The 11,197-nt window shown below is 36.8% G+C and overlaps 5 protein-coding genes across 5 annotated transcripts; 3 read left to right on the top strand and 2 right to left on the bottom strand.

Moving 5' to 3' along the window:
- Positions 1-1,816: 1,816 nt before the first annotated feature.
- B0P05DRAFT_492714 (uncharacterized protein) lies at positions 1,817-3,417 on the top strand. Its single transcript, XM_051575346.1, has 7 exons — positions 1,817-2,021; positions 2,077-2,282; positions 2,332-2,352; positions 2,411-2,497; positions 2,545-2,895; positions 2,946-3,066; positions 3,111-3,417. Exons 1-7 carry the CDS (start codon positions 1,846-1,848, stop codon positions 3,328-3,330), a joined length of 1,182 nt encoding a protein of 393 aa, XP_051434095.1. The 5' UTR covers positions 1,817-1,845; the 3' UTR covers positions 3,331-3,417.
- Positions 3,418-3,933: 516 nt separating this feature from the next.
- Positions 3,934-5,578, top strand: B0P05DRAFT_471598 (uncharacterized protein; the record flags this gene model as incomplete). The annotated part of the gene is made up of 6 exons (XM_051574628.1): positions 3,934-4,305; positions 4,350-4,505; positions 4,575-4,721; positions 4,766-4,921; positions 4,966-5,210; positions 5,272-5,578. 6 exons carry the CDS (start codon positions 3,934-3,936, stop codon positions 5,576-5,578), a joined length of 1,383 nt encoding a protein of 460 aa, XP_051434094.1.
- Positions 5,579-5,619: 41 nt separating this feature from the next.
- Positions 5,620-7,058, bottom strand: B0P05DRAFT_545497 (cytochrome C1 family-domain-containing protein). Its single transcript, XM_051578648.1, has 7 exons — positions 6,867-7,058; positions 6,783-6,818; positions 6,547-6,707; positions 6,314-6,497; positions 6,146-6,259; positions 5,739-6,079; positions 5,620-5,691 (listed from the first exon to the last, which is right to left on the bottom strand). The coding sequence occupies exons 1-7, from the start codon at positions 6,927-6,929 to the stop codon at positions 5,679-5,681; spliced, it is 912 nt and encodes a 303-aa protein (XP_051434093.1). The 5' UTR covers positions 6,930-7,058; the 3' UTR covers positions 5,620-5,678.
- B0P05DRAFT_545493 (Der1-like family-domain-containing protein) lies at positions 6,940-7,987 on the bottom strand. The gene is made up of 2 exons (XM_051578647.1): positions 7,783-7,987; positions 6,940-7,724 (listed from the first exon to the last, which is right to left on the bottom strand). Exons 1-2 carry the CDS (start codon positions 7,957-7,959, stop codon positions 7,128-7,130), a joined length of 774 nt encoding a protein of 257 aa, XP_051434092.1. The 5' UTR covers positions 7,960-7,987; the 3' UTR covers positions 6,940-7,127.
- A 52-nt stretch (positions 7,988-8,039) lies between these two features.
- On the top strand, positions 8,040-10,972 carry B0P05DRAFT_616373 (kinesin motor domain-containing protein; the record flags this gene model as incomplete). Its single annotated transcript, XM_051583411.1, has 9 exons — positions 8,040-8,269; positions 8,315-8,413; positions 8,455-9,369; positions 9,415-9,634; positions 9,688-9,983; positions 10,031-10,099; positions 10,142-10,237; positions 10,277-10,471; positions 10,517-10,972. The coding sequence occupies exons 1-9, from the start codon at positions 8,069-8,071 to the stop codon at positions 10,970-10,972; spliced, it is 2,547 nt and encodes an 848-aa protein (XP_051434091.1). The 5' UTR covers positions 8,040-8,068.
- Between the last annotated feature and the right edge of the window lie 225 nt (positions 10,973-11,197).

Here is an 11,197-nt window from a genome sequence, read left to right as displayed (position 1 = left end):
TAATCTACTCCTTCCAACATCCAAGCAAATGTTTCTATTTCTTCTCAGGTTCCAAACAAGCATCCAAAAATACCATTAGATTGACGCTCTCCTCTCTATCCCTTTTTTTCCCTTGTTCTCTCAAGGTATTTTTAGCTTGGTATAGTCATTCTTATGAATTGATCAAGTTCGAGCAGTCAAAGGCCACATTGAACCATGTGCTCAAAAGGACCTTTTCTATAATATCAATAAATTAACAAACTTTAATTATAAGTTTGAAAAAATCAAAACCAATGTGCAACTATGCTATTTGTGCCAACAGAAAAACATTTCTAGAAAACAAACATTTTTAGGCAAAAGAGATACACTCTCACTGCAGCGTAACCGGTTGCATTTTTCTCCATTTCTGAATGCATAACTCTTCCATCACTTATGCTGTAGTGTCTTTGATTTTAAAAGAACTAAAAAAAAAAGAAAAATGTTGTTAAAAATGTTGTCAAAAAAATTAATAAATTTTGCATAAATTTTGCATATATTGTCAAAAAAAAGGGTCAAAAGACTAACTTTTTTTTTTTTTTTTTTTTTTTTTTTTTTTTTTTTTTTTTTTGGTTTTTCTGTTTTCTATAAATCCATTACGGTAAGGAGCAAATTAATTTTAAAAATCTAAGATGCAAATTTTTATACAAATTTTTTTTTTACTATACTACTCATCCATGCTATTTCTTGCTATTTCTTGCTATTTCTTGCTATTAAATGGTGTCTGATCATGAGTAATAGGCCTTGAATAATTTCCAATCTTAAAGCTTTGTATTTGAGGTAGAATTGGTTAAAAGGTATATTTGGCCATTTTCCACAAGTCGTTTTTTTGGTCGAAATCAATTCCAAATGTACCATGGATGTTAGAAAACATAGTTTGTAGGTATTTAGTGCATTTATGTGTGTATAGGCAGATTTTATGCTACTTCTGTATGCTCAAGAAAACGGAGAAGATCTGTATGAATTCTTGTCTTTTTTACGCTTGAAGAATGTATTTGTCTGACGTCTCTTTTACATAAACAAGTAATGCACTTTCAGGCCGTTTATTCGAATAGAATACCTTATTAAAACACATCTAACACCACTAGATCAAAGAAAGAGGATATTTGCATATGAAAAGGGTCAAAGGGACGAAAATACATTTCATCTTTATGATATATACTATATGAAAGATGGCCTTTAGCATATGTATGAAATATGTTGTCCCGAACAAGTAGAATCTATGTACGTATTTTACACAAATCTTTGTGATAGGCGTGCTTGTCTGGTGAGCTCAAAGCCGTGTTTTCTCCTGTTCAACATAATACTTGAGCTTGATTGAAAACTTTCTTTTCCATTTTTTGATATTGTTATGTGTGAAATAAACTTCCAAAACTCTTCTAATGCAAAGTATTTCTGCAACAACCTTTCTTTTTGTAGTACGCTGAACTTTATTCTTCTGCCAAGAATCTCTTTCCGAACAATGATGATGACTTTCATGTGCTACAATCGAGATAGTTTCGGGCCGATCCTTGACCCAATAGCATTTCCTGCCGGGAAGATAGCAATGGATAGGAAAACAGAAAACATAAAAAGAATATATGTTCTGTAATCTAATAAAATGTATCGCAGTATGTGTCTTATTAGAGTAAGACATTAAAGACGTCATTTAAGCACCCTTGATAAGATACGTTCCACCGGTTAAACCATGGTCTCATTTTGTCCTGAAGTCAAAAAATATTCCTTGTCCGCAAACGATGATGATGATATCAAGAATATAAATGGCCACGCTCTTGCCTTTTGTTTCTCTCACCTTTTTTCCCTCTTTTTTTCTTTGTTTATTTCGTTGCGATGGCGAGGCTTACATGCTTATTTGTTTTGGCATTGGTGACTCTTACATCTGTCAATGCAGCTAAAAATGTGACTCGAATTGAAGACTGTCCAGCCTTGACACCTCGTAATGGACCAAGAGATGTGCACGACCTTCGTCCCGATGATATTAAGGTAGTAGGTGCATTAGGCGATAGGTAAAAAAAAAAACCTTGTATTGGCATATCAACTTATACTGACACACGAGTTTAGTATTACTGCTGGTTTTGGTATTATGGGTTATAACATCACTCTTCCTTCTCCAATTGCACTCTTGGATTCATTTACTGAATACCGTGGTCTTAGTTATAGTGGCGGTGGTCAAGAAGGTGCTTTTACAGTACCAAATTACATTAAGCATTATCAGCCATCCTTGACAGGTTACTCCAATGGCAATCATACCCTTCACAGCTGTAGTGGTAAGCCGTCTCTTTTTTTTCCCTACAATATCATTCTAACATTGTATAGCCAACAATTGTTCTGTTTCTTGTGAGTTGGGATGACAACATGCTAGAATGACATCAATATTCATTTTTTCCTTTTATAGACACGGCCCAAGATGACCAACTCAATGCTGCTTTAAGTGGTGCTATTGCAAAGAACTTGGACCGCCAATTAGACTATATGATTCAAGGTAAGTGATAAACACTTCTTACACACAGATGTATAACATGTCAATAGAAATGAAAGTCATTACAGAGTTGGATTTTGACAATGATTGGAAAATGATCAATATTCAAATTGGTAGTAATGATATGTGCAATTCGTGTGAACAAAACGAAGTAAATTATACTACGCCCGAGAGCTATGGCAACTATGTGAATGCTGCCATTGATAGAATTCAACAAAATATTCCCAAAGTATTGGTGAACTTGATTGGCACTTTTAATGTCTCTCAGATTTTTCCTTTAACAGCCAATCAGACGTATTGTTCACCTATGACCACGAATGTTAGAGTCAACTATAACTTAGGTGAATGTAATTGTGCTGGTGTCCCTGGAGGACTCGAGAAAATGGATCAACTTTCAGCAGGTAAAGAAAGAAGAAAAAAAAGAATATAGCTCTCTCACACGATATGGTAGATTATAATAAAAGACTCTACGATATTTACGAAAAGCATCAACAAAACAAGTCTGCTGATTTTGCTGTGGTCTATCAACAAGCCAACCTTAACATCACCAGTTTTCCTATTGATTTCTTTAGGCAAGTTTCCATTATTATAGTATTTTTTTCTCATTCTCTTGTAGTAATCTTGATTGTTTCCATCCAGGACTCAAAGGACACCGTTGGGTATCTAAAATAGTCTGGAATCAACTCTTTTCTAATCAAGCCATGAAACCCGAATCTTTAATTTCAATGAAAGTCAAACTATCTATTGTCCAATTGATTCAGATAGAATTGTTACAAATTAACTTTACTTTCGTGAATCAATCAATTCATGCGCAATGTACCTTCAAAGCCATGTGACGTAGCTTTCTAATAATAAAATTTCTTGGCTTTGAAATCGTTTTGATACTTGCTTTAATTGGAAGGCTACACACATGCGTGTAACCGTACCTATATCTATTTAAAACTAGATAAAAAAAATTGGCTTTCTATTTTTTTTTTTTTCTTTTCAACATGTCTTTCTTAGATGAAATTGCAACATCGCCTACTAAAATCCATTGGAACAATAAAAACGAAGTAGAGAATACTGCTATTCATACTGGAACACCAGCGGTGGCAGACAATAAACGTAAACATTTTAAAACTGATTCTAAAATGGCTCAAGAACCTTTAGATATATCACCACCAGTATCACCTGCTTCTTGTATTTTAGATGAAAAACGGTCTTTTACTACACCTTATCTCCCTACACCTATTGCTACACCCGAGTCACAACATCTCTGTCTTGTTCATGAAGATAAACTGGAACAGATTATCTTGAAACGACACTCTACTCTATCATCCCAACATACCATTGAAGAAACAGAACCAACACACACTGTCACATTGGGTCGACATCATACGACAGGCCATGCTCTCAAGACAGCAAGACAACGTATGGCTGATAAAGAGCGTTTGAGTCTGATGCGACGTTCAGAAGAATTCCAAAAAGAATTAACAGCACGCCAAAAGACATTTAAGCGACTTTCTCGTCTGATGGATACGGAAGACGATGATCGTGTCTTGATCGGAACCCGTATTTCCGAAGGGCATCAAAACTATGTACTCATGTATAACATGTTGACTGGTATTCGTATTGCAGTCAGTCGTGTGACAGCCAAGATGGATCGTCCCCTTACGGATGAAGATTATGTGGCTGCTCACAAATTGGCTTTTGATGTGATTGGTGATGAATTGACACCCGGTGCTAAATATGATTTCAAATTTAAAGATTATGCTCCTTGGGTATTTCGTAGCCTAAGAGAGAAGTTTGGCGTGGATCCAGCCGATTATTTGGTAAGACGCTTTGATGTATGTATCTATTCTTAACACACAAGTAGATTTCTTTGACAAGTAAATACATTTTGTCTGAATTAGGTTCACCTGGTAAAAGTGGCAGTTTCTTTTACTATTCAAAAGACTATCGTTTTATTATCAAAACAATTCATTACACAGAACATAAATTTATGAGAAGAATCCTTAAAGAATATCATCAGGTAAAAACAAATAAAGCAAAGCAAAGCAAAACAAAAAAAAAAAAAAAAAAACTGATGATTGTGAAATAGCATATCAGTGAGAATCCAAGTACACTTTTATGTCGCTATTATGGTCTACACCGTATTAAATTACCTCATGGACGTAAAATCCATTTTGTCGTCATGAGCAATGTTTTTCCTCCTAACAAGGATATTCACGAAACCTATGATTTAAAGGTAGAAGTCTCTCTTTAGATAAACATTCACTGACAAAACAACAGGGTTCTACTTTTGGTCGATTTTTACCAGAACAAGATATTCGCAAGAACCCATATGCAGTTATGAAAGATCAAAACTGGGTTAAACGAGAACGTAAACTCAAGTTAGGACCTCAAAAACGACGTATGTTTGTAGGACAGCTTGTGCGTGATGTGACTGTAAGTAGATATGTTGATTAGGCAGAATTTGACATGATTATTAGCTTTTAGCCCAACTGAATATCATGGACTATAGTTTACTGATTGGTGTCCATGATATGCTGCGCGGAAATAAAGACAATGTACGTGACACAACACTCCAGTCATTCCAACCCAATACAAGGTCTGTTCAAAGACGAATTACAATGATGAAAAAACGTACAAGTAAAGCACAGGTGGTGCGTGAAGCCATTGCAGAAGCCAATCCCAATAAACTGGACGTATCTAAATTACCACAAGATGCTCAAGAGTAAGCCTTATTATTATTATTGTTATTTTATTCACGTTGATATTGATACGTATTACTTTAGACGTCGTAACTGTGTATTTTATGCTGAAGAAGGTGGTCTTCAAGCAACAGACGAACTAGATCGTCCTTTACCTGTCCTTTATTCGCTTGGTATCATTGATATCTTGACACCTTATGATATCAAAAAGAAATCTGAACATGTTTATAAATCATTCACTCAAGACAAACATGCTATTTCTGCAGTTAAACCATCAGAATATGGTCAGCGATTCTTAGAATTCATGGCCAGTGCTGTATTAGAATACAATCAAGATATTCCTCATGAATATAAACTCAAAAGTAGAGTTAAACACTTCTTTAGACATTAAAACTATACCCCCACTCCCCCCCTTTTTTCAAATAAAATATATTTTTATATGTATATATATGTAGTTTTTTATTTTTATCTGATCTGTGAATGTGTATGACTTATTTAGGAGGGCTAAAAAGAAGAATGAGTGAAATGTTACTCTGTGTATAAAGACTTACTTGTAGACAATCTTTCTAGACTTGATAGGAGCCCACTTGAATCTCTTGAGGTAGATAGACAAGGCAGTCAAACCAACCAAGATGACAGTAGCCTTCATACCCATCTTCTTACGTTCATCATGTTCAGGCTCAGCAGACCAAGCAAGGAAGGTACAGACATCCTTAGCCATTTGAGAAGTAGTGGCAGGTGTACCATCTTCGTATTCAACAAGACCATCGTAAAGGACACGGGCCATGGCAATAGCACCACCAGGGAAGTAAGGGTTGTAGTTTAAGCCTTCACGGACTTCAACACCTCCTGGGGGGTCAACATAACCTGTCAAAAGAGCAAAGACATAGTCCTAATCCATCATCATCAGTTTTTCCGTCTCTCTCTCTCTCTCTTTTTTTTTTTCTCTTCAACTTACTTCACCACCGTGACGAGCCTTGGTGATCAAAGAGAGATCTGGGGGCAAAGCACCAGCATTACCAGCACGAGCAGCTTCTTCATTAGCATAGGGCTTGGGCATATAATCAGCAGGCTACATGTATCCATAAGTCTATTGCCCCTTGCATGTCTACACACACAATCTTACCTTGCCGGGTCTCATAAACATATCACCATTGTCATCGGGGCCATCTTGATATTCGAATTCTTCAGCCATTGCCTTGACTTCATCCTCACTATGAGAGACACCAATCAAGTTTCTCCAAGCAATACGGTCAAGTGAGTGACAAGCAGAACAGACTTCTCTGTAGACTTGGTAACCACGACGAATACTATGGAATAGGATAAGTCATCTTTGTTTGTGTTCATTAACATATTTACGAGGCATGATCAAAAGTATCGAGAGGACCACTGTGAGGCCAGGGGTAAGAAGGAGGGTGAAGACCTTCATCAGCCATGTTGGCAGACACATCAGCATACATGTAAGCAGCAGCAGTGGTACCAACAATAGCAGAAGTCACAAGGCCGAATTGCATAGGTTTCTGTTACAAATGAAGGTTAGATCGACAGGTTGCAAAAGTTGCCTTATTCTTTTTTTTTATATCAATGTTACGTACTTGACTGATGGTAGGCTTGGTAGAGGCGAATCGAGCCTATATCCCATGTAAGTTGAAAAATATATTTAGTGACAAGTGGCGTACCTGAGGTTGAGCAACTGAACGAACTGATCGCTTTGCTGCGTTGACGGCAATCCGAGAAAACATTGAATAAGAGAGTAGGGGGGTTTATTTCACAGCCAAAAGGGATTAGAAAAAAAAAAAGAGAGAAAAAAAATTGACCTGGTTGCTACCCCCTCTCCTTGTCTCCGCTCAACGTACCAAGCAAAAATAAGCAACAGAAAAAGGTGACGTAGCAAAAAAAAAGTCTGCTGAGTTTTATTTGGGTAGGATTTATGCAACTTTTTATGAATTCAACCGTCTTCCTGGTCCCCAACGATGACCACTCATAAATCCTGTTGTTTGGCCTCTTGATGCATCATTGCCACTGAATCCAGCACGAAAACCACCACTTCGAATACCTCGAGCTGATGGAAATAATCGTTTTAAAAAGTTGGGTGTTTGAAGATAACGTCTTCCTCCTTGGTTTGGATAGATGTGTGTCAAATAATGATAAACATGAGAAGATACAAGACCAGCAATAGATGCTCTAGGAAGGACACCACCTGACATTAAGAAATCAGAGGCAATCATAACCCAAGGAAGATACATAGCTTTGAATTGGACACCAAACATAAATGACACCATCTGTTCCTGATGATGTTGTGCCCAAAGATAGGCAACCGACAACAACAGACCATCACTCAGGACATAGATACCAAATATACTTGCTGCAGCCAGCTGCAATCCTGTAGTGAAGAGATGGAAGAACATGTAGTCGGCTGGCTGACCTGAAAAGACTTCATTCTCCAACTGTAATGAATTACGATACAAGAAATACGTATTGAAAGCAAAACCAATACTAAACTTGTTGAAAAAGAAACATGTCACTAGTCTCCATAGCTTTTTTTTTTTCAAGATAGCATCAGTGATGAATGTTGGGTTTCGTTAATAACTTTACCTGTAATTTGTGTTTGACATTAGGCCAGTACAAGATGAGAGTAGAAGGCTGAATCAGACCTAAACCAGAGATGGTGGTGGTGGCTATGGTGAGTGTAAACAGAGCCTTCGTAATAGGTGGGATAGAATTGTACCAGTCTACAATCTCATTACGTTGAGGTAATTGTTGTGGTGGCATCAATAGTGAAAGAAGAAATAAAAATAAATCAATCATCATGCGACACGCGCTTCTTTTTATATTGTGACTTTTGTTTTTCTTGTCCCTCTCTTTCTTCTTTGTTTCTTTCATGAACTCACAAGATATAAGGGGCACGCCTCATAGACAACAACGAAGATCAAGTACAACACCTCATCGTACACCCGCGTTTATTCATATTTCAAATCATTCCAGACCTCAATTCAAGCCTCCTAAAGCACTTGATTTTAGCTCGCTTACTCGACATGCAAGCAGCTTTATGACACACGATCCCGAGAAGGAACCCATCAAGGCAAGTAGACCTAACATCTCAATCTAAACTTATTCTACTGTATAGGCTTACTTGAGAATTCGCCCTCAATCAACACACTATGATACAAAATCACCTTATCTTGATATTGTGGATGATGTACAAGTGTCCATGACCCCACCTGAAGTAAGTACTTGTATCTTGCATCATCAACTCATTACGCATAGGATTCTAATGCATATCGCACAAGAAACAGATCGCCTGAGAAATACAAGTTTAGCAAGATCTTTACTGAATCTGTTTCTCAAGAACAATTTTTTAACAAGACAACACTTTCACTTATCCATGACGTTTTGCATGGTGAAAATGCATTGATCTTTGCTTATGGTGTCACTAATTCAGGCAAAACTTATTCAATTATGGGCACACCAGAACAGCCTGGACTCTTACCCCGTACTCTGGATGTGATATTCAACAGTATTGATCACTACAAGAGTGATGCTCAAGTCAAGCCTTGTATGCACAGTCTAGTTCAGACCTACACACATGCCTCAGAAGAGAACAGAGATATCCTTGCTCAGATACATTGGGAATCACCTACTCACCGAGACAATACCACACTTCAGATTGATACTCATTTTGAATATGGTATTTGGGTCTCATTTGCAGAGATTTATACAGAAAAAATGTATGACTTATTGGTCTCACCTGACCGATGGTCTAAGCGAAAACCTCTTTCTCTCAAATACGAGTACAGTAGTGGACACAAATATATCTCAGGACTGAAAGAAATCAAAGTCAAGACGATAGAAGAAGCATATGCTATTTTGTTGGAAGGACAAAAGAACAGAGCAGAATATGCGACCATGACAAACTATACTAGCAGTCGAAGCCATAGTATCTTTACTATTCGTATTGTCCGTGTGCCTATTGATGAACATAATTATGTGATTGAAGACCCCATGTATGCTACAGTCTCCAAGTTTTCAATTGTGGATTTGGCTGGATCAGAAAGATATCGAAACACGTTGAACTCAGGGCAGCGATTAAAAGAAGCAGGCAATATCAATAAATCCTTAATGGTGTTAGGTCAATGTATGGAAACATTGCGCCTAAATCAATTAAAAGCAGCCATTGGCAAGGTAAAGAACAAATAAGCATATGTGTACTCATTGTCTATGTATAAGAAAGGAGCCATGGTACCTTATCGACATAGTAAATTAACAGAGTTATTCAAGAGCTCGTTTGAAGGAGATGGAAAGGCAGTGATGATAGTCAATGTGAATCCATTTGATACTGGTTTTGATGAAAATAGTCACGTGATGAAGTTTGCTGCTGTTGCTAAAGATGTAGCCACATGGCGTCGTATTCATCCTAAATTGGAACTCAAAGATATTTCTGAATTTGGTATGTTTCTAGTACTATTATTTAAAGATAGACATGCTTACAGTGATTACTAGTCAACAAACGACTTCGTATTAATAGTCAAGAAAAAAAGATGTATACTGGTATAGACACCTTAGTCAACGAAGAAGAAGAAGGCACCTGTGTTGAAGAAGAAGAAGAGGAGGAAGAAGAAGAAGACCCGTTTGTTGATAACTTAATTTCCCAATTGGATGATTTGCGTAACAAATGGATTGAAGCAGAGACAAGATGTGCTACTATGGAATCAGAAATTAGACAACAAGTAGCCAAAGAAACAGAAGCTGAATTAAAGAAGATGGAGAACATTTATATGAATTCATTAAAGAGACAAGTGAGTAAGTTGTTCTTTAAGGTCTTAATGTGCTTATGGGTCTGTAGCATAATGTGAATGAAGAACAAATCAAAGAAAGATTAGCAGAAGGTGAAGTGGATCAAGAATTGATTCGAGTAAGTGAAATCCTCTGTTTGTTGTTTCTAATTCAAATATAGCTGCAAAACAATCAAAGTACACTATCATCAGAAATACAGAGACTGAGTACACATTTGAATGAACATGAAGCAACAAAGCATAGCTTATTAGAAAAGGTACACTCTGTAGTATGATCACGTCACTAACCATGTCAGATCAATGATTTAGAGAAAGAAAAGCAGAAACAGAATGAACATATCAAACAACTCCATAGTCACATCAAAGAGAAAGAGTCTACTATTCAAACATTACAAACAAGTGCAATGGAAGTTGATGCAGACACAAACAAGTTTGAAGCATTCCTTGACCTAAGAAAACGATTACGAAGAAGCATATTTAGAGGAGAAGAGGTAAGTTTGTTTCTTTATATTTATTTAGCTGACATGCAGATGTAGTATTCGCATGATGCAGACGTGATTCTATCTGAAGTAGAACAATTCAAAGGAGTCACATTTGAACTTGTCAAACAAACAAGCATGGGCAAACTCATGAAACTCATTACACAACGTACTTTCAAGACTGATCCTTATCATATCCATCAAAGATCAACAGAATTATTAAAGCACTATGCAAAACTGTCTATACCCGTCTTGGCTCCTACGCAGACTGGCAGAGGATCTATGGTTGTCTTGAGTGTCAATGCAGGCCGTGAAGAAGAATTGATCATGGAAATGCGTGGTGCTCTATCGACATTACAAGAAGAAAACACCAAATTAAAGCAGAAATTAAAATTAATGCAGGAAGGATTTAAGCGGTTAAAAGAGGCCATTGAACATCCCTCTGAGCCAAATATCGAATTGGATAGCTTTTCTCTTATGGATTCATCTTCTGATCATGTATTACTTGAATAAAGTTGTTATCAAAAACACTTGAGGAACGTAACACAGCAGAAAAGAGTACATATAAAATGATTTTTTTTTCTCTCTTTCTTTCTTTCTTTCTTTTTTTTTGATATGCTTTCTTTTTATATAAAACATGACTATACGCTGATACAAGATCAACCATGGACACAAGAAGAAAAGATAGCCACTTCAATTAACAAGCCTTCTTCTCTATATAGAAGAATCAGTTGGCAC

Source organism: Gilbertella persicaria (assembly GCF_025201335.1).
Source record: "Gilbertella persicaria strain CBS 190.32 chromosome Unknown B0P05scaffold_24, whole genome shotgun sequence".
Classification (NCBI taxonomy): domain Eukaryota; kingdom Fungi; phylum Mucoromycota; class Mucoromycetes; order Mucorales; family Choanephoraceae; genus Gilbertella; species Gilbertella persicaria.
Note: the sequence above shows the minus strand (reverse complement) of the source record. Positions and strands in the feature narration are given on the sequence as shown.